Genomic DNA, 23,207 nt, shown 5'->3' with positions numbered 1-23,207 from the left:
GAGGTCGGCGTACGCCAGCACTTGGTACTCGCTGAACAGCCTTTTGCTCCGGCGGACACCCTGCCAGAGGCAGATTTGCAGCTTGTTGGAAGAGGAGACGTCAGAAGAAGCGAACGATGTGTCTTGCTTTGGCAAGATGCTCATTTCCAAATCCGTTTTCTTGCATGCAGCTGCGGCTGCTTGACATAAGCTCCTGCTCAGGGATTTCTGATCACTTATTTTAAAAACAAGGGTGTGATTTCTTGGAGCTTGTCAGGAGGGGTGGCTCAGGAAAGTAACAGGGCATTGACCATCATATAATAAACTTTATTTCATGAGAACTTCAAGGTATGGAGCCAAGTTTCAATTTTTAATCCTTGCCTGTTTATATCCTTACACGCTGCAGGGACCCCGGTTACCACTGAGACCTCTGTTGTGGTGGTAGCTGTTCAGACTAGAACTGACTCCTTCATAGTCTGGTGGTGTCTGTCATTGACACCGTCAAGGAGAAATGCTTGGGTGGGATATGGGTGGGTCCAGAGGAGGGCCACGACAATGATCCGACAGCTAGAGCACCTCTCCGAGGACAGGCTGAGAGAGTTGGGGTTGTTCATCCTGGAGAAGGTAAGGCTCCAGGGGGACCTTATTGTGGCCTTTCAGTGCTTAAAGGGGGACTATAGGAAGGATGGGGGCAACCTCTTTAGCAAGGCCTGTTGTGACAGGACAAGGGGTAATGGTTTTAAACTAAAGGAGGGTAGATTTAGACTGGATATAAGGAAAAATATTTCTACAATGAGGGTGGTGAAACCCTGGCACAGGCAGGTTGTAGAGGCCCCATCCCTGGAAATGTTCATGGTCAGGTTGGATCGGGCTCTGAGCAACCTGATCTAGTTGAAGATGTCCCTGCTCACCCCAGGGGCGTTGGACTAGATGGCCTCTGAAGGTCCTTTCTGACCCAAACCATTCTGTGATTCTATGATATGGTTCTTGGGTGTTTTGCATGAATTGCATCTCTCTGGGTTTTCTAGGCTCTCTCTAATTGTGTCGTCACAAAGTGTAATTGTCTTGTTGAAACATCTATTCATTCTACTGGACAAAATCACAAAGTCCAAACTTTTGGCTGATGAATTTCAGATATAGAAATAGCACTCTCGGAGGTGGGGCACTCTTCGTTGGCATCGGAGCCACTTGCAGGGCATGAGGAAAGTGTAAAAAGAAAGCATCACAAAATCCCACATTCTCTTGTAGGGATACCATAGATTTATAGGTAGATAGATAACATTAGGCTTCGGCTTAGAACCAAGGGTGTTATTTTGCAACCTTAGAAATCTTGTCGTCATCAGGCTAGGTGGGCCTTTCTCTACCCTGGTATCTTTTGAAACCAAGGAAGCTAAGCTGGTGTGAAGGTTGTCTTTCTGCGTGACAAAATTCATTTAAGAACTGTGACTAAAGCGAAACAATAGGAACTAGAATTAGGTGTTCATGTGAAAATATCCTCATAGGCTTACGGTTGGACAGACAGCTGGGGCCTCTGAGTGCCCTTTGGTTTTTGTTGAAGGTGTCCTTGATGTGATTTGACAGCATGGAAAAACACTTGAATGGGATAGTTCCTGTAGAATGCTTTTTTTTAATGTGGCATTACACATTTTATTTCTGTAGCTTTTCTCATAATGTTGGATTCATACAGATTTCATCTGTGCAAGTGATGTTTTTCACTGGACAGAAACAAAAAGAGTGAGATCTTATTGAATTAAAATTGTGATTAAGAAAGATTAACAAGAAAACTGGAAAAAATGCAGTTACATTTGTGCTTGCAGGTATAAGCTGGCATAATTTGCGTGATTTAGATTTTATATTGCTATGTGCCACTCGAGAAAGTTAGCGCTTACTGTAGTAAAAAATGGTGAACAGCTATTGTCTTATGAGGTCATCACAAATGTGCCAAGTAAAATCTTGTTCTCCTGAACATAATTTTTGTGCTGCTGAGACAAGGCTACAGCTGATTGGCAGCACTGGGGGCCTGGGGAGTTGCAAGTGAGAGGAGCAGGCAGCAGTGCAAGACTAAGCCGTGAGGGACGAGAAGGGCAGTGCCTCAAGACAGGAGTGGGAAGAAAGATGAACAGTGCTATGGGGTTTGAATAGCAGTAGTGGGGACTAGCTGAGGAGGCAGTAGCAAAGGATTCCCAAGAATATACGAGTACACTTGGTGAGACAGGCTTTAAGGAGGGGAGATGTGAGTTTTGAGGACACAGCCAATAGCTAGAGAAGGTACAGACCAAGGAAGAAAAAAAAGAGAGGTGACGGCAGAGACATTTACCTGAAAGGAAGGGTGGGAATTCTGCGTGCGGTCCTAGGTCTAGGAAGAAGGCTGCAGTTGGATTTGTTTGTGTGACCTTTCTGGACTGACGGTTAGAGCAGGACCAGTCTGTAGTCTGTAGATGATACAGTGAGCTCTTAAAGCTTGTGTCCACATGCAGCATAGTTCCAAGTTGACTAGTGTGGATATAAATGGACAGAAATATCTAGTGCTGGTTTTGCTTAGCCTTGGCCCTCTTCCTGCAGGTATTTGCCTGCTTACCTTTACATTTCATTTTCTTTTGTTTCTTAGGCCTCACCTAAAGACATAGATGCTGTAACCTGTTTGACTGGTTCTAAATCTGATTGTTCAGCATGCAATAGACTGTCCCAAAGTATGTCTGGCCATGCAGCTGTGTGACCACTGGTTGTTCTGTCTTCTGCAGAGCTGCAGTGGGAGAGCTATGCAGGTTTCCAAGACTGTATTGTTAAGGGCGTAGTTAGGCTGAAGCACGGTTAGGATGACACAAAACCTGTGTTGTGAATGCGTGTGCCATAACCAAGGTCTAGTGAGATAAAGCATGCTGGCGACAAAGATGTTGCATTGGTTATAGTTTAGACAGGACCTTAATTAAGAGATGGGTATTCCAGGAGTAGTTATATGAGTGAGTATTTGGTGTCATAAAATACCAGTCTATCACTGAAATGTCAGAAAACAAATTATTTGTTTTCTGCTTCCATTGCTTCAATTTGCCTCTTTCCGCTTGAGAAACTTAAGTAAAGTGCAACTGTTAGGCGAGAAAAACTTATCAATGAAATACATGGTTGGAACTAGTCTTCCCTGCATGTTCTATGTGCCGTGCTAGGAAAGGTAGGGAAAACCCCTGACTCTTCAAGTCCTTAATTTCCTGCAGCAGTTATTGCCATCCTGAATCTGTAGAAGGCCCCTGCTGGTATTCCTGCTCTTTAAAAGACGTAGCTTGTTGTCTGTGCCGTTGCTAGCTAGCTCACAGGCACAGGAGTTTTGGAGAAAGGGGAGACAGCGGTAGGCTTGTATGTGTGTTCTGGGGAAATTTTGCTTATCTGGTATCTGTTAAAAGGAATACTGTTAAAGTGTTACCAAGTAGTGGATGTCAATGGCAAGGACCTTGTCTCTAACAGAATTTCCTGGTGGACCAATTTAAAAAGTACTTGATGATCTTTGTCCAAACTTAAAGAAATTTATTTTGATAGGAACTGCAGGAGAGGAGAGGAAACTTGTGCTGTAGCTAGACTTGATATGCAGCAAAGGTGATGCTTCCTTTTCAAAACTTAAAGGTCTGTGCTGTGACATCACTAAATACACAGTAGTAGAATAAATGGCAGAAATCATTTATACCTGCTGGTGTTTTAGCACCCTGATCTTTTGGCGTGGCTTGCCTTGCTGCAGGTCCTCAGCTGTGATAGGAATCAAAAGGAAAACTCGCTAGATTAATAAAGATCTGAAATGATCTCTGCTGCATGTTATTTTCAGCAGCTATAGCAAAGATTATTTTGCAGTGCATAGAATTGTGACACAAAGAACACTGCTCTGTTAGGAAGCGTATTTACATTTGGGGATGACAGGTGTGAAAATGGCCAGCACACACTTCCCAGTTCATGCTATGCAGCTTTTCAGCTGTACAGGTGCAAAGTTAAGGATGAGCTGTGATATTTGCAATACTTTTATTTGTACCTACCAAGAAGACCAGTACTTACCAAGGAGACTAATACTTACCTTTTTTCAGAGTTGTGCTTCTAATTTTCCCTTCTTTTAAGGATATCTTTATTGCCATGGATAGGCAAGATAGATTGCCACACAAGGGTTTGGATACACACCTTAGTTTAACGAGTTACCGTTGTCTTACCTGAGTCATAACCACTGACCATAATGTACTTGACTTATGGTAAATGGAGATGAAATCTTTTTTTATTGAAGCCTTAAACTAACCTGTTTTACATCTCAGTTGACTAAGAATATTTGCATCTCAGCCCATGCTCAGTATTTTATTAAGCTGAGGTTTCTTAGTCATGATATCAAGTGATTGGGAAATAAAATTAAGCAAAAAAAAAATCTGTGCTTAATTTAAGGAAATAGAGAAAAGGGTCTTATTCACGAGTTGGCATTCATGTATTTTAAATCAGATACACAGAGATGATTGCTTTTCATGGTTTATATGGTATGTATTTGTATTGTAGTTTATCTACTGAAAACTGGGCCTTCAGTCTTTTTTTTTTTTTTAAAACTGAACCAAAATGCTGTGTAGAACTATTTGCTGTAACAGAATCAAGCTTTATCCTGTCTCTGTAAAGAAATATTTACTGTAGTAAATATTTACAGGGGATTTACAGTTTGGGTCTCCAGCACTGTAATTTGGCAACAGTTCACTCTGGATATGTGTTTCTCCCCTGAGATTATATCCTGCCCCAGAGAAGCCTTCGCGGAAGTTACATAGCGTCTGCTATGTTACTCTGGTAGTTTTGGTTTCAATGGACCTGCATCTTCTGATATTTTTTTAAAGGTTTTGCTGAAAAATATAGTCCATTTGAAGTGTAGTTAGGATACTTGAATTTGTCTTTGCTTCCTTATGCTTTCAGTTTTGTAGTAAATCTGTATGTTTCATATACTATTCATATTGATTTTATTCCTTGCAGTTGTATCTAGATATTACATTGCCTTCTAGTTTCTTCTTTTTAGTTCACCATTTATTAACGGGTTGACTTTATGGTACAAAAACAACTAAAAAAAATAATTTTAAGTTCATTATTTTTATTCTTCACGTTTATACTTCTTCAAACCTGGAAATTTTAGTTGTTAGGACATAGATATTTAAAACCTCTCTTAAGGTTGCTCTAAGCTTTCTTGCTGCGAGGTATCCTCTGTAGGGTTATATGGACTCTGTGTACCTAAGAATCATGTGTAAAGCTTAGAATGCCTGTAAATGGTTTTGGCTCTTGAAGTCTGGCAGATATCTGATCAAAATGAGGGATGTTTGCTATTGTATTGGGGTTGTGTGGCAAGATTTTGGTAGTCGAGGGGGGCTGCAAGAGTGGCTTCTGTGAGAAGATGCCAGAAGCTTCCCCCATGTCTGACAGAGCTGATGCCAGCTGGCTCCAAGACGGGCCCGCCGCTGGCCAAGGCTGAGCCCATCAGTGATGGTGGTAGCGGCTCTGGGATAACGTATTTAAGAAGGTGTGGGGGGGGACCTGTGGTGGAACAGCAGCAGAGGTAGGAGTGAGAATATGTGAGAGGAACAGCCCTGCAGACACCAAGGTCAGTGAGGAATGAGGGGGAGCAGCAGAGATTCCCCTGCGGCCCGTGGTGAAGGCCATGGTGAGGCAGGCTGTACCCTGCAGCCCATGGAGGTTAGCAGTGGAGCAGATACCCACCTGCAGCTGTGGAGAACACCACACCAGAGCAGGTGGATGCCCAAAGGAGGCTCTGGGCCTGTGGGAAGCCCATGCTGGAACCAGCTCCTGGCAGGACCTGTGGCCCTGTGGGGGACCCACACAGGAGCAGTCTGTTCCTGAAGGGCTGCACCCCGTGGAAGGGACCCACAGCTGGAGCAATTCCTGAAGAACTGCAGCCTGTGGGAAGGGCTCATGTTGGAGTAGTTCATGGAGGACTGTCTCCCATGGGAGGGCCCCCACACTGGAGCAGGGGAAGAGTGTGAGGAGTCCTTCCCCTGACGAGGAGGGAGCAGCAGAGACAATGTGTGATGACCACAACCCCCATTCCCCGTCCTCCTGCACTGCTTGGGTGGGAGGAGGCAGAGAAATCGGGAGTGAAGTTGGGCCTGGGAAGAAGGAAGGGAGTGAGTGAAGGTGTTTTAAGATTTGGCTTTATTGTCTCATTACCCTACCCTACTTGATTGGCAATAAATTAAACTGATTTCCCCAAGTCAGGTCTGGTTTGCCTGTGACAGTAACTGCTGGGTGATCTCCCTGTCCTTATCTCGACCCATTAGCCTTTCATCATATTTTTTTTCCCCTGTCCAGCTGAGGAGGGGGAGCGATAGAGAAGCTTTGGTGGGCACCTGGTGTCCAGCCAGCGCCAACCCACCACAGCTGTCTATCACAAACTTACTTGTTTTACAGTATTTTTTTCCTCCTTTGGTTCTGCTCTGATTAGCCTTTGAATTCTTCAGATTGTAGAAGTGAGCAGTTATTGCTGAAATGAAGCTGACTGCAGCTGCAGAATATCACTTCCTGCAGTTGCCACTCAGGGAAGGCTTTTACAGTATTTTCAGACAGCTCCGTTTTATGATGATGTAAATAAAATAAGAGTGAGAACTCAATTGTACATCAAAGTGTCTACTTCTCAAAATCCTTAGTGCAACAGGTCTGACCAGTGCTGTGCTAATAGAACATTTCTGTTTGTAAGAGACTCTTACAGTCTTATAAATATTTTGTGTCCCATAACACTTCTAATATAGCAAATCAGGAGGCTCTCTGAGCCAGTTTTAATATAATTAATTATTGACCTCAAAGGTTCTGTTATGCATTAGAGGAGAGAACAGGCTTGTGGTAACTTTGCTTCAGAACAATAGTGCTCTTTCAAAAAGAGACAACAGCATGTTTTCTTTGCTTCCAATTCTTCCTCGGGAAAATGGAACTTATATTACTCTGTCTACATTACACTAATCCCACAAAGGATGGGAAGTAGTCAGATTGCTGGGTATGAAATACGTATTTAAATTAAAGATGATTGTCAGTAGTAAAAAAGATGTAACTGACAGCTATTTCAGGAAAAAAAATCTTTGAGATTGTGGGTTGAGAAGGACAAAAAAAAAAAAGGCAAATATTAGTACTCTCTTGATGTATGCGGTGAAATAAATATAGAAGAACAAAGCAACGCCCCAAATGACAAAATGCTGGGCGGTTATTTTCATGTAACATATTGGCTTTATTGCTATAAATTGGTACAACTGAGAGCAAAATTCCTTGTTGATATGTTTTGGTGCATGCCTCTGCAGCTAATGTTGATATTTTGTTAAGCAAATGTTTTAGAGGCTCTTGGGAAGAACGCATCCTTATTTCAAAGCTGTTCTGGATTCCTTGCCCTTTATTTTATTTTTTGGGGATATTTTACCCTATTTATTTAAGTATCTAGGATATTTCCCAGTAGTTTTACTCAAGTAGCTGTGAAATTGCAAATGTTTTCTAAAAGCAGAGCCCTTTCTCCATGTAAATGTGCATCACTTTTCTATCTACAGCTGAAGTCATTCCCTGAGTAAGGCAAGAGAATGGTTTAGATGGAATCCCCAGTAGAAACTGTGGGGTCTGGCTCTGAGCAGAGATGAGAGTATATAACCTTCTGTAGGTTGTCCCTAAAATTGGTTCTTTGAGAGCTACACGTGCTGCATTTCATTAGTGAGGGATTGCAAGTATGGCCTGACCTGCTCTTTCCCCTTGCCTCTGTTGTGGAGATAATGCTAGTGTCTGGGCCGAGACCTACTCCTTTATTTTACAGTTAATATCTTTGTCATTATACAGGTGAATTTTACATCTCTGCAACCCTGGAAGTGAATCATTTTTCAGTAGGCTTGTGCGAATGGAGTTAGCAGAGTGCCAGCAAACTGTTCCGCAGCGGTCTTACTTGCCTGGGTGAACAGGATTCTTGATTTCCCATTGAGAAATAGCAATAAAAGGGAGTGCTTGCTGAGAAGCACCCCACAACTGGTACTTATGGAACCCCTCACTGATAATACAGTATTCAAAAAATTCACAGCTCCTAGAGTACTTTCAGGACTAGGGTAAGAAGGTGAGACTGCTGATTCCTCACAATTATGCCAGTGGCCATAGCTGTGGAATTATTTCTTAATGTACTGGGTATTTATCAGCTTAAGCACAAACCTGTAGTCTATGTCACATTTGTGGACAAAGCAGTATTGACTAGCGGGACTGCTAGTGACTGATAGTAGTGTGATGCAGTTTATCGTGTCTAAATTCTAATGACCTTCCGAGTAGATGGAAACTGTTGGGGCATTTTGAGGAGTGCTGCTTTCTAGTGCGCTGTTGTAATCATTCTCTCAAGCAGAGCAGTTGCATTAGCCTTATAAATGGTGCCTAATGTCCTTGTCCTGTATATCATAGCAGAAAATGATTTTAGGAGAATTGTGAATGAAATAATAAAATGTTTGCTGAAGGGAAGCCCACTGTGAGATCAGCTCAGTGTTATGACTCATTCAGTAAGACAAAGCTCTTTAAACAGACATAAACGTTATCTGTTCAATGTCTGACTTCAGTTAGAAACTACAGAAGAATTCAACTTTCCAACAGTACCTTACACCTATGAATAGCAGACAAGACAAGATGGTATTTTTGATGTAATGTACTGGTCTTTGGGGTTTTTTTTTTGTTTGTTTTGTTTTTTTTTTCACTATTATTCACTTCAAATTTTTTTAAGATAAACAAAAGCTTTCTGAAACTTGAATAGCCACAGTAAGGTAGTCACACAGGCTCTATGCTGAAAGCGTATCCTTAGGAAAACCATGTTCTGAGGATGATTGTCTAGCCTTCTCAATTTTGTCTTACTTTGCTTTTTTGTATTCTCTCACAGTTGTTATTTTTCAGAATTTGGGAGGGGTAATGGAGAGAAAGTGGAACAAAAAGTACCAGAAAGCAAGCTAAAAATTCTAAAATAATTTTTGAGGAATGCATTTGAAATTATCTAAATCTAATGCTTCTATGGAATGTTAAAAACCTGAATCAAAAGATCATTGTCATTGAACATGGAAAGATACTTAGAGGTACTGTAAGGGATATATTGACTTTGCATACAAGCTCTCTACCCTAATAGCATCTTTTTGGGAATGCCTTGCATCCGTGATTTCAGCAGGTTTGTGGAACAGACATTATAGCATCTCTATGGGTAATTGCATCTCTCATATTTTTTTTGGTAATCTCATCTCTTATTTTGCAATTCTTATGTAGGAGAATAAAACCTCTGTGTGATTGCTTTGGTAGCTTTGCATTAGTTGAATTTTGCATTTATGTGGCTATGTTAAAAGGATGACAAACATAGGAAATACAGGAGGGAAGCATAAGATATTGTTGCTTGTATTTTTGTTTGTGTTGTAAAAAGAAGAAAGTTTTACTTGTGCGTCAGGATCCAAAAGCTTGTATTTTCTGTGTATGCATTTTTCCTCTTTTAGAATTCCCTGCATCTTAGATTTGAAAGGAACTTTTAAGATATCTTGTCTAATATTTTTATTATCAGAAAGAATGGTTTTGGCAGCCAAGATAAAATGCATACTCATTTTCTCAGGAAACATTTTGCCCCCAGTTATGGAGAGATGAAGTGTGTCTCATTAGTGAAATTAGTGTATTTCGATCTGAACTCTGTTTAATAGGAGCTAATTCAATATTTAGTGGCAGGGAGGTGACACGGCTGTTGTATCCCGGATGTATAATCTATATGGAAATAATGCAATTTATGTAATATATTTAGGCATGTGATGGTAGGATGAAATATTAGTGTTCCATACTTTAAGTAGGAGTCATCTCATAGACTGTTTATGAAGAACGGCAGGCATTTTCTAGCTGTAGTGTGGTATGAGCAGCAAAACTTTCGTATGTACAGAAAGTACGGTATGGTATGCTCATGTAAAAGCAGTGGGATTTTCATAAAAATCAGACATAAAGGAATTGCAGTCTCCTAAGAGCTGTTTCCTGTGACTGGAAAACAGAGCAACAGTAAATGACTAATTAAGAGGTAGTTCGATTAATGCTTGTCCTTACTGAAGGCTGGGAACTACCATGTTGCTTTTCAGGTTGTCCTCTCGTTTATCATCCTACATGGCTATTGCTTCCAAGGGGGTTATCTCAAAAAACGTCTTCATCCTCATTTTGTGTTTGTAATGCCTTTTACTGGATCAAAATATCATCACCTCCCAAAGAGGTTCCTCTGGGATCATGTTTTGCCCTACTCATTTGTGCTTCTCATTTTCTCAGAATTCATTAGTCCTTACTTGGGTGGCGTTCCTATTCGCTAAGGAAGGAATCAGAAGTGAGCATACATTTCAAAACCTTAGTTTCACTGTGCTGTATACATTTTCTTGAATGCAACAGGTCTTCTCGTGGGAACATTAGATGCGGTGTTGGATTCTACATCGAAAGTCGCCCCATTTCGCATCCTGCATCAGACACCAGACTCTCAAGTCTACTGGTCCATTGCATGCGGTATGTACTATGATTTAGAGGCTAACTGAGTTTGTAAAGTGAAAAATGAGGGTACAAAGTATGTGATCCATTTTTGGGTTGATCCTCTCACATCTCTGTTCATTCCCATGACCTCTGAATGGTTTCAAATGATTTGCAAATCTGTGAGTGACAGTCGTATGTGGTTTTGGTTTTTCAGAATATGTCTATGGATATATTACAACTTCGATTGCCTGCTTTCTGCAGTAGTCCATCAGGTACTAAAGCCTTGTTGTTCTCTTAGAATAACAGAGGCACAATCTTTTGTTCTCCTGGTGTAACTTGGCACAGTTTAGGATGATAGTTGACCCTTGGGAGTACTAAGTGTGCTGTAGGTAGGAATAACAGGAGTTGCTTATCCTAATATTTTCTTCTGTTTTATCTTTGCTTGTTAAAATGAGCCAGGTTCCCAGGCATGGTCAGAGCTGAATTTTTCCTCATATCTGTTGCTCTCGTAGCATAAGAAGGTCTTTCTCTTTCTTATGTTGTGCTATTAATCAGTAGGAAATGAAAATGAAAATTGACCTTGAGAGCAGAGTATGTGATTTTTTCCTAGAGCTTGCTTTTTGATAGCATGCATGGGTTTACTTTGTTGTGGTGTTTTTTTTATTTATTTTAAGTTTTGCAGCTTCTGCTGGAAATAAAGTCTTGATTCCTTTCTACAGGCTGCTTAACTACTGGGTGTCCAAAGAGACCTCCATTCCAAAACTTGAGAGGAGTTTTTTATTCTTTACATGTATCATTGGTTTTTCTTCTGAGGCATGGTCTTGTCTTTATATTGAAATTAATTAATATTGTCATGTGGTCTAATGCTAAAAAGTCACTGTTGTGGAATTAATCTATTTTTTAGGCTTATTGAAAACTCTGAAAACATCTATAATTACAGTGAAAAAGAACCATATATTTTAGTTCATTTTTCCATGCTTTAATTTTTTTTTAATTAGTAGCGTTCTGTAAAGAAACAAGACTCAATCTAGATTTCTCCAGGCTCTAGGCCTTCCTTTTAGTTGCCTGTGGCAAAAATGAGCTTTGCAGGAAATCTGCCATACTGCAAACACATGTGTGAGTAATGCCACTAGTAAGTGCTATGCTGTTGTTACATTGGATTTTGATGTTATTGCTTTATTATGAATCTTCATTGTTTCACCTTAAATGAAAAATTGTGCCTCTTGCTGTGTTTTCTATATAGTTAGCTACTTTCAAAATACAGAGATCTGTTCCTGTTCACGATCTGCAAGGACTTCTCTGAAGGGCGGTAGTCAGTGAGAGAACTGTTTAGTAACAATGTAATGTAATTCATTACATGTCACTTTAAAAGGGCAGCCTTATAAAGCTGATAGAATTTGAACAGTTTGTGAATTGGCAGTAAATAAAATTTTAGGACTGCTGCTGAAGAAGTCAGAACTGATGGTGGCAGGCTACCAGAAAGTTACTTTGGTAAGTATGTTGGAAATACACTCTGGGGAATTTGAATGCCTTCAGGTGAGCCCTTGGGAAAATACGAAGGGTAATCTTCACCTTAGGACTGAATTTCTATCAATTCTGTGCTGTGCAAGTATACTTTAAAACAAAAGGCTTCATAACGTAGTTGTACTTTGTGCTAGGAAACACATTGTTCCTTCTGTGAAGAAATTGAAGAGACTACATTTTGTTCCTTCTATTACATATTAAGGATCTGAAACAGTGCTCCGAAATAATGTAAATATTTATTAAAAAGTTTCATCTTTATTGTGTCACATCTGTGCCTCTGATTCACACTATGACTCAAATAATTGGTCTACACCTGTAGTCTGAGAAAAATAATTTGTTTGCAATTTAATTGCTATGTTAATTACTCTTCATGTAATCTTTTAAAGTGTTGTTGCAAATCCACCTTGTGTAGTGCAGTCTAGCTATTTGACCATATTTGGAACAACTGCTATTTATTCCCAAGGCAACTTTAATTCTGTGGAGTCCATTGAAAGTTGTTTAATTAGTCTTTAACAATTTCTTTTTTCTCAATTTACTTTGTAAAGGTGTCTTGCTTAGGGGTATTGGTAGTATGTGATTACACTGATTTTATTTGTGAGTATTCCTGTGGAGGATGAAACTGCCAATTATTTTATTTTCTAGAATCCCTTTATGCAAACCTATGTAAATTCTTTCCCTCTCCCTGTCTCCCACCCTCTGATGGGGAGCCACCTGGCTTGAAAGAACTGACTCAATATTGAATTTGCTGGACCTTTTCTAGTAGTTTCACTAGGATCATCTCTGCTTATTACCTGTTACCTCTCGCATTATTTATAATTGAGTATGTGAAAAGAATGAGATGAATCATCATAAGTGTTTTGAAGCTGGCCTACCGCATTTCTCTAATTATAAAAGTAGCCAGTAGGTAAGAGTATTCCTTTGTATTTAAAGTAGACCAGTAATCTAAATGTATTTCTGGAAAGTTCAGGTGAGGTAGGTTTTTCTTTGCTATAAAGTTGCAGTGACATTCACCATATAGTAGGTGATAGATCTCTAAAACCTAGATCAAAAAGCAGTGTAAAGTAAATAAAGTAACAAGGTTGACTTCTCTCTAAGGTGTTTGAAAATGCAGTATTTATATTCTTGGAACATTGAATTTTATCTTAGTTCTATGGTTTCTACATTCGTTATGGTTATTGAACACAGGTTTTTTAAGTTATTCCTCCTCTTGCACATATCTAATGAAGGAAAACAGTCCTTATTCCCATTAATTTGGGTCCCAGAGGGTCCAGAAGAAAAAAGAAAAACTAATTCTGGTGGTGCCAAACACTATTTCAAGGATCGTTCAGCTTATATCAATCAGAGAGCCTTTTTTCCTGCATCAGGAGTTAGTTCTGGTGTACGTTTTCCATATGGGGTGTGCTTCTTTCCTCTTGTAGAAGCCTGCAACTGCATGAAAGCAACGTATTGTTTGGAATTACAGCATAAGCAGAACTTTATTATAGGTAGGATGACATTGGTTCCTGAACAGTGGTTGCCTAAGCTTTAGCGTGGTTAGAAATATAGTTAAAATGTGACTCGATGGAGACTGAGATAAAATCATGACCTATTCTGAGCACAAGTAAGTAGCAATTGATTGTTGTAAGCAGCATAAATGGTTGTTTCAAGTATCCAAAGGCAAATTTTCATTACCTTCCTGGTTACGTTGATGTATTCTTTACACCCTTACCCATGTTAGAAGGGATTTTGCACAGCAGGTCTAAGCCTTGGAGTCCTACTCTGGAAACTGTTGTGGACCAGTGATCACAGCTGAGGATATCAAAGGCCCAGCTTTCATTTTCTTCTTAGTCTCATGAATTTGATCTCACATTTCGGACCTTCTAGACTATTGGACTGGAAGTGTTCTAACGATGCTCTGCCATCCATGCTGGGGAGCTACTGCTGAGCTGAAGGAGCTGTCAGTCCAAGTCAGGCTTCAGCACTAAGCCACACAACGTTGACAAAGCTGAGATATTCCTGGATGTAAAGGCTAGACATATAGCTGCGTAAAGGGCTTGAAAGATAAAAACACAGCAGTATACATTTTTAACGTACACCAAATCATTTTTAGTGTGCAGAAGAGCTGGACTATAAATTTGAGATTTGTGATTTGGACTTGTGCATCTAAATTACTTTGTGAATTGGGAATTTGCGAAGTATTCTCTTGATTAATATTTGTAGTGAAATGATTGAAGTGTGTTCTAATTTTAAGTAATACTAACTTTCTCTTTCAATCAGGGTCCAGCAGAGAAGAAATAACAGAACACTGGGACTGGTTAGAACACAATGTTATGAAGACATTGTCAGTGTTTGATTCAAATGAAGATATTACGAGCTTTGTCCAGGGAAAGATAAGAGTAAGTAACAATCACATGACATAATTGGGAAAGGCTAAGCATTTTTTTCTCTAAATGTACACGAATAACATGTCCTCTTCAGAATATCAAAGGACAGCATCATAATGCAACAGTTCACTTTATATATACTAAATGTTTAGCCCAGGAATTCTTGTGACTAAGTGAATAAAATGTCTGTTTCAGAAGAGGAGATCTGGGAATGTGTGTCTTGCCTATGTTGTGTGGGAAACTTGGTGGATGAGTCTGAAACCAGCACATTTGATTTGTGACCTGTGTTTTGATCCTCAGACTACCTGTTCTAAAACTTACGTTCTCCTAACAGGATAGTATGTATGCAGTACATACAAGACACCCACCCACATGGATGCATATATAAAGTAACTGGTTCTTTTGTTTTAGGGTTTGATTGCTGAAGAGGGAAAAGGTTCTTTCACAAAAGAAGAAGATCCTGAGAAGTTTCGTGAAGGTCTTATGAAATTTGAAAAGTGTTTCGGATTACCAGAGCAGGAGAAGTTGGTTACCTATTACTCATGCAGTTACTGGAAGGGCAGAGTGCCCTGTCAAGGATGGCTTTATCTTAGTACCAACTTCCTTAGCTTTTACTCGTTTTTGCTGGGAGCAGAAAGTAAGTAAGCCTCGATACTAAGCCTAGTCCCTTCACATTTTACTGTTTATCTTTCAGATTTGGAAGAATTCTTCCTATGTCCTAAGGGAGCTATTTTGCTGCATGAGCAGATGTCAACACAGAATAGAAAAAACTGAAAACATAAAATACTTTATGGAAATGAATACATTTGTGTAACTTATTACGCAATGGCCATTAGTTTTCTTCCTCTCTATGAGCTTCAGAGAGAAGGCAGACCTGTTGCAGTTGACTGTAACTAAAAGTTGTCTGTCATCTTTAGTTCATGCTGCATATTAATTCAGTCTGTGAGGATTAGAGTTATTTCTTCACACACAGACTTAATATTTCACACGGGTGCACTATGCGCTGATGACATTTGCACATATCTTTTTTCCCCTGTGTAACATTAGTTTGCAATTTGCAAACTAATGCCTCTAATAGTGCGAGCTATAACTGTATTTATGTGAAAACTAGAAAGTATAAGGTAGGTGGGATCCTTTCTAAGCTAATTTTCATTTGTATTGGGAAATGTCATAGCTAATGGGCACAGTTCCTCTAAATGCCCACACACGACTGATTTACTTTAAGAGTGCCTACTGGTAAACTGTTAAGTGGGGTAGCTTATATGATGGTGTTTGTTTGCAATTTGCAGTTTTACATGAGAGCAAAGAAGAGGTGATGTAAGCTTGTGTTTTCATACATGGTGTGTCTTAAATGTTTTTCTATAAAATTATTTCTAATGGAATTATTTTATAGGGGTTGTGAAGAGGGCGTTTTTTGTGCTTGTGAGTTTGTAGCCCTTTATAAGTGTGTAATCATTTAACTATATTGCTTAATTATATTTCACTAGTGCTCTTGACTGCTACTTTTCTTTTTTAATAGGAGGGTAGCAGCTAACAAGAAGTTACTCACGTCTGCTTATATTTGTATTTTCAGTAAAACTTATTATCTCCTGGGATGAAATATCAAAACTTGAGAAGACTTCCAATGTGATTCTGACAGAGAGCATTCATGTGTGCTCCCGTGGGGAAGATCACTATTTTTCCATGTTTTTGCACATCAGTGAAACATTCCTTCTCATGGAGCAGCTGGCAAACTATGCTGTTAGGAGACTTTTTGACAAGGAGACATTTGAAAATGACCCAGTCCTTCATGACCCCCTGCAGATCACCAAGAGGTAACATGTTACTTATAGTCTGTCTGCTCTAGGCCCAGTACTTTTTTAGGCAAAGGGGAAGAGAATCCTTGTCTCAGTGAGGTACATGCCATATCACACCAGCAGCAAAGCTGGTGTTCTCTTAAAGAAGTGTGTCATTAAAATTTGGAATGAAAGCAATGTAAGCATTGTAATTTATTGTTACTTTGCAGTATCAAAAGGCTATATGAAGGCAGGAAGTGATCAAACCTTCAGAGCAGGGCTTCAGCAATGAGTTTTTTAGTAGTTTTTGTTTTTAAAAGGTGTTCCAGCAGCATTTACAATTAGAAAATCAAGAATGAAGCTGCAGTGTCTCCAAAGAGACCTGATGAGGAAGGAGGAGGTAGAGAATAAATCATTTAATAGGCATGTGTAAATAATAACTGCATGGCTTTTCTGCCACTGGAGATGGGAGATAAAATCAATGAGTTGCAGGTGGGTGCATGGCTTTCCTTATTTACGACAGTATTTTAGGCAGTGGGAAAGATGTGTATGTAAGTAACCTGACAGTTAAGGTCCTTCCTTCTCAAGGAAGGTGTGTGGTGGTTCCTTGTAGTAATTTTATTGTTTCTCTTCAGTTCTGGTTTCTATTGAAGCAAATGTTGCCTTTTCCTCAGAGAGCTGTCCAAATTCTCACTCAAACGTGGACCACAGCTATTTACTGTGAAAAGTAACCAGGAAAAGCAAGTCTGTTGTAGGTAATTTAAATTCACGTAAAGGGACTAAATCTTTGTTGGAAAACGTTACCTATCTGCAACTCAGAAATTATGATAAAGCATTCTTCTAATAATTGTTCCTACTTAAAGCTCCATGCACCTATGATTTAAGAAAATAAAGCTATTTAAGTTTATAGTATACTGATAATAAAACCTGGTTTCGATTGTATTTCCTGGGTAATTGACACCTCAGTTGAGTAGCAATACTAGAGAGGGATATTGCTCTACAACCAAAATATTGTTTCTGGTGGCAGTCACCTGAGAAGAACTAGCCCATGGTAGGTGTTTACAACGTGTGCTACATTTCTAGCTAACTCACCCTCTGTCAAGCCAAAACTTGCTTTAGGTTTAAATGGACTATTCTGATGGGTGGGGAAACAGCGCAGATTAGGCTATTAGTATGTTTTTCTGCACTACCTATAGGCCCTGATTTAGCTAAGTGCTTTACTGTGTAAGAACATGCTTGGATCTGTTCCTGCTTAGTGAAGTATTTACATTTTGTTAAGTGGGTGTGTATAGATAGGTGTGGTCCTGCCCTTTGTTGCCTCCTCAAGCAAAGCATTGAACACTCCAGATGAACCCCATGGATTATGGGAGAGCATGATGTTTTACTGTCATTTCCCAAGGTATTTTTAACTTTTGTATTTGTAAAGACATTTTAAACTAATTTACTTTTTCTTTTTACTCTTCCCCTCTGTTTTTTGTTTTGTTTTGAATCTAGAGGCCTAGAGAGCCGCGCCCACAGTGAGCAGTTCAGTGCATTCTTCAGGCTGCCCAAAGAAGAGACCTTGAAGGAAGTTCATGAGTGCTTTTTATGGGTTCCTTTCAGTCATTACAACACCCATGGCAAAATGTGCATTTCAGAAAACTACATCTGTTTTGCTAGCCAGGATGGCAGCCTGTGCAGTGTAATAATTCCATTAAGAGAGGTAATGCAAACTACAAGTCAGAGCCAGTTATACCAGAAGTTTTGCACTTGCGTAGCTGAATGCCAGTTTAGCAGATTTTCATTAGAATCTGCTTACTTTACATGATGTCGTACGTTTCCCCCTACCTTCGATAATGCATGTAGGAGTTCTATTTGTAGTTTTATAGAACTGCTTTTGTGTTTCACCTTTCTTCCCTGTATCCTCTTTCCCTTTTCTATTTACTCTGATTTCTGTAGCTGGGTATAGAATCCAAATTTTTTAACATCTTTTTTTTTAATGAAAAAGCTTATGCTTAATTCTTGAAGTTGTGTTAATGAGAGATTCTCAAGATCAAAAGTAAGCTATTGGAGAAAGCAGAGGATCTTGAAGGTTAGTAATCGCTCTGCCGTGTTTCTTTCCTAGCTCAGTAGTGCAATTCTTTTTGCAGCAGTTGAGCAGGGCTGTCTGTTCAAAAGTCTATAGGAAAATCCATTGACAGTGATCAGAGAACAAGTATTAATGCCATTACAGCTAATATTCTCAACAGACTGAATAAGGACCATGTTGTAAAGGACACAGTGTTCATATTTCTAGAGTATTATAGCTAGACTGTGGAATAACTTCTGGGGAAAAAACCCTCCTCCATCTGTCTCTTGACTTCATATGATCTGGGACTTTGCTACATTTCGGTTTTCCAGTGTTAAAGGTTTTAATCAGCACCCAGACATACTTTACAATAGCCTAAAAATTAACCAAGTTCTGTAATTGCTCTACATACTCTGTACATTCTGCCTGACATAAGACACCTGACATAGGGGTGTGAGATGAGCTCATTTCAGCAATACATTTGGTGTTCCCCACCCAGATAAAGCAATTTATTTGATCGTCTATAAATAGGTGGGCAAACAATAGAGATTTCCAAAACCTGTGAAAAACAAGAACAGGCTGTGTTGAAGGAGCTGACTCTGAATTTATTCCTGTGGTTTGTCAGGCCCTCACTATTTGTTCTACAGTCCTGCAGAGTTACTTTATTTCAGTGGTCTTTCATTCTTTACCTATGTAATGTAAAACCATCAGCAATGGCAGTCAGTCCAGCTATTCATGATTGTCTCACTTGTACTTGCATTATTAAAGTGTCGTAACTGCTTTAATCTGTAACTGTTCCATCATGGCAATTAAAATCAGCTCCAGCTGTCATGTGTTATGACAGCTGTCTTTGAGAGGGTATTCTCAGTGGAAATTCATTCTTTTGAAACTTGTTTCATGTGATTACTTGCAAAAGCCATGTTTTGTCTGCTTTTGGATGGTAAGAAAAAAGGTAACAGCTTCAGCAGATAGAAAGAGGCAAGATTTTCAAATAAGCTCAGCACTCAGAACTGGGAAAAACTTTTCAAAGGTTTTTGGCACTCTCTCGGAAATCTATCGCATAGTACTTATTACCTTGTGCTAAAATAGCTGCAGACCACTGAGCTTTAAAAGTAGTGAGTTTGTTACTTGGGTTACTAATTCTGCTTGTGTGGTGCTTCATATCACTCTTTTATGTACACATGTATTTTTAACAGGCTTTTCTCCTTTAGAAGCAAGCTGGTAAAATTTCTTGCCTAATTTATGTATCGTTGCTTCCGTAGGTCACAGGGGTGGATAAGGCAGATCCAGCCAACAGAGGAGTCAGCATTAGTACCAAAGGAAAAACAGCTTTTCGTTTCACGGAGGTTAGAGATTTCGAACAGCTTGTGGCAAAGCTCAGAATGAAATGCAATGCAACTTCAAGTCCACAACACATCATAAATACAGAGGTAATTGCTTTGCTGATTCTAATTTCTTAGTACCTGCTCCTAGGAATAAGGCCATGTAGTCTTACTAAGAGTTTACCTATCATTGTCAATGTTTTGCTGTGTAATGCAGTACACTTATATTTAAGCCTGAATCTAGACACAAGATAGGTAACAATGTCTGCTGTACCTCTAGATTTCAAGTTGTCTAAATATTGGTTTTTTTCCTCTTTAAAAACTCATATTCCCATCTCTTGCCTTCAGACGCTTCTCATTAAAACAAAAGTCTACCAGACTGATCTAAAATTATGTATAGTTGTGTCAGTTTTTGCCAGCTGGCTGTTTGACCAAGGAAGTTGATGAAGTGGTTGTAAGGTTATTTCTAGATGTGAAGAAACCTGTATGTGTAGTTTCATGCATGAGAAATAAGAAAGCAATGACAAAACATCCCTAACATTACTTATTATAGTTGCTGTACCTCTTCCCTGAAGATTTTCCTCTGAAAAAAAAATTTTAAATAGAATCAGCTGGAGTAGCCTCTAAAGTGACAGTTGTTAGGAGTGGAGAAGCATACAAATAAATGCCTTTTCATAGAAAATGATCAGTGTATCAGGAAAATCTCTACCTTGAGATTTTGATTCTTAGGGGTTAAAAGGCAAAAATGAATAATAAAAGCAAGATAGTTTGATATCAGCAGAAATGTTCAGCACAGCTCTGGGAGACCTGAGTTGTAAGGTCTGCTGCTCAGGGGCATTCCCCGTTTGATTCCCTTATTTGGGGTTTTATCTGCATTATATTGACATACCATGCTAAGTCACATACCTCTGGTTTTAAGCTGTGGAAAAATAAATAACTCTGTGCCCATATGCCAGAGAATGTGTTAAACAATGGTGCTACTGTGAATGCATTCTGGTTTGGGTTCTGTTACTTTGTTTTCCATCAAGTTTTGAAAAACAATCCAGGTTCTAATGCTGGTTTTTAAATGCTCTCAGCATTTCTGCATGGTTCAATATATGGCTCCATTTAAATTAATGGTGGTGTTTTTTTCTTTTTTGCTTCAGTGGTGATGGATGGTCAGGCCTCCCTGTCTATTACAGTTCTCATCATGAATATTTGTCCCTTCCTAATTAAGTTTTTGGCTGTAGAGATGGGTTTTTTTTTCAAGTGCTGCCTCCTGAAAGTCCAGCTGTGCAGAGCAGGAATTGCTGGTTTTCATTTGTTTTACAAGTCTGTATTTGGTACCTGTAGCGTAGTATGATAAACAATGATGGTCTAGAACCAAACCATTTCTGCTATCAGTATGCTTCTTGAAGGATTGTTTGCCATTTATAACTACCACTGTTAAATTTTTTTCAAGGTTGCAGCTAGTTCTGCCTCTGACACTTCAAAGGATTTTGATGTGGGACCATCAAAGACAGGACAGAGAGATAACAGCAAAACTGTCGGTACAGAAGCTCTAATGACTGTCTACCATCCTCAGGATGCTGAGAATCTAGACTCTAAAATGGTAAGGGATAAAATGGCCAACAGTTTTTTGAATCTAATTGGAAAGGACTGAAGTATATTCAAAATGTATTCCAGTAAGGCTGGTGATTTCCTCTGGGGCTTTGCCAATCTTCTTTCATCTGCATTTGGAGCCCATAGGGTGCTTCTTCATGGCTCCATTCAATTTTCTGCTCATCTTGTTTAATAACAATATGCCTTATCTTCATGGAGCTAATTCCTCCTGTTCTTCCACCCCTCAGGGAAGAGTTGGCTCTTTGTTTTATGATAGTGAGCATGTTTCATATCTATCTGAATTGTCAAGATACAAAGTCACTACAAACTCTTTGGGAGCAAGGAGAATGTTATCAAGACGTTGACTTAATTTCTTCTGTGCTTCATTCTTTTGTACTTCTGTCTAACAAAGTTATGCTCCAGAGAACGTTTCTTCAATTGTTTCTGCAGTAGAACATCCTATTTAGCTTCTCCATAGTGTGTGCAAGAAGACAGAAAGGTTTTATTTTAAAAATAATTCTCTAAGCAGAACTGCATAAATTAAGATATGGAATTTTTGATATTAGAAATATCAGACAATAAACAACCTTTGGGCAGGAAAAAAGGGAATCCAGATTTTTTAAGTTCTGCTTTTTATAGTATGTTGAACAAAAGTGGACAAAATCTGCTTTTCCTTTCAGCCCCTTTAATTGCTTTAACAATGTTAAATCTTACTGCTGTGTACAGAAGATGCAGTGGCAAAGTTCACCCTGTCTCAGCCCTGGAGCCTTGCATCAGTTGGAGTACCTGAGCATCAGTTGCTTTGCTTCAGAGAACTTGAATTTTGGTTTAGGTGCATAATCAATAGTTTATTAGTAATCTTGTACTTTACATAGGATCTATTTTAATGTTTCTACTATCTGTGCCACCTCCTACTCTGCAGGTAAAATGTCGGCAATTTCAATTTTGTCTGAATGGGAAATTTTTGCCAGTTTTCATTCTGGTTTTACTTACATGGCTGGTCCTACTGAATGAAGCGCAGATGCATACAATGCTGACTTCTATGTTGATAGAAATTGCTAGTTTGTAAAAACATTCTATCTGATAGATAAATATTTGGTTAAATGTAAAACCTATATGAGAATAAATGTTTTTAGCTATTAGTTCTCCTCCTTAATCGAACTAGACTTCATTCCTCTGCAAATTTGCCTGATGATTGATTCTCTCCTAGTGCTATTTGAAGCTCATGTAAATAAACTAAGGAAAGATAGAGAAAATGTGGGAGAATGACACTGATGTCATGCCATTCATCTGTGTGCTTTCCACCATTTATAGCCATTCTGTTCCAAATCTGTCAACTAATATAATGTAACAAAGCATGATGAATCAAAAAAAGGAAGCAACCTGCTCTGCCTGTTGAGTTTCTGTGGGATATTATTTCATCTGTTACAGAATTACTACGTTTTTATTGTTGTTAGCGAAGAACAGTTCAGAGACACATTGAAATTGAAGTAGGTTAATTTATCAGAATAATTAAGCAGGTATCTGTGATGGTGAGTTGACTTTGCAAATAATCACTTGCTTGATTTCATTGCACCATCATGGCCAAATACTTTTTTTTTTTAGTTTGTTTGTTAGAGCTCTCAAATTAGTACAGGGGACACCTGCCACCACACATAAGCAATCTGAACCTTCTCTTCACCCTGCTTTTCCTGCTTGTTTTTTCTACTGCTTTATTCAATTTCATCTTTTTTCCTTCTTCTATTGATTTACCCTTTACCAAGAAAATGTTACACTGTTTATGGAATCATAGAATCGTTAAGGTCGGAAAAGACCCTAAGATCATTGAGTCTAACCGCTAACCTATCCCGGCTGATTCCACCACTAAACCATATCCTCAAGCACCATGTCTACCCTTCTTTTAAATACCTCCAGGGATGGAGACTCAACCACCTCCCTGGGCAGCCTGTTCCAATGTTTGACAACCCTTTCGGTGAAGAAGCTTTTTCTAATGTCCAACCTAAACTTCCCTTGGCGCAGCTTGAGGCCATTTCCTCTCATCCGATTGCTTGTTACTAGGGAGAAGAGACTGACCCCCACCTCGCTACAACCTCCTTTCAGGTAGCTGTAGAGAGCAGTAAGGCTCCCCTCAGCCTCCTCTTCTCCAGGATAAACA

At 39.3% G+C, this 23,207-nt stretch overlaps 1 protein-coding gene across 4 annotated transcripts in view; it reads left to right on the top strand.

Annotated features, from left to right (window-relative positions):
• Nucleotides 1-23,207, top strand: part of TBC1D8B (TBC1 domain family member 8B) — a 41,132-nt gene that overhangs the window by 647 nt on the left and 17,278 nt on the right. For 2 of the 4 annotated variants that reach the window (XM_064463212.1, XM_064463211.1), the window contains exons 2-9: nt 10,366-10,476; nt 10,655-10,712; nt 14,221-14,339; nt 14,739-14,964; nt 15,901-16,141; nt 17,597-17,804; nt 19,412-19,579; nt 20,913-21,062. In XM_064463212.1, coding sequence (XP_064319282.1) covers nt 10,387-10,476; nt 10,655-10,712; nt 14,221-14,339; nt 14,739-14,964; nt 15,901-16,141; nt 17,597-17,804; nt 19,412-19,579; nt 20,913-21,062 — 1,260 coding nt within the window. In that variant the 5' untranslated portion in view covers nt 10,366-10,386. The remainder of the gene's footprint in view (nt 1-10,365; nt 10,477-10,654; nt 10,713-14,220; nt 14,340-14,738; nt 14,965-15,900; nt 16,142-17,596; nt 17,805-19,411; nt 19,580-20,912; nt 21,063-23,207) is intronic. The other 2 variants (XM_064463210.1, XM_064463209.1) reach the window with 1 other exon arrangement.

Source organism: Phalacrocorax carbo, chromosome 11, assembly GCF_963921805.1.
Source record: "Phalacrocorax carbo chromosome 11, bPhaCar2.1, whole genome shotgun sequence".
NCBI lineage: Eukaryota > Metazoa > Chordata > Aves > Suliformes > Phalacrocoracidae > Phalacrocorax > Phalacrocorax carbo.
The sequence above is the reverse complement of the archived record's forward strand: the minus strand, read 5'-3'. Positions and strand labels throughout refer to the sequence as shown.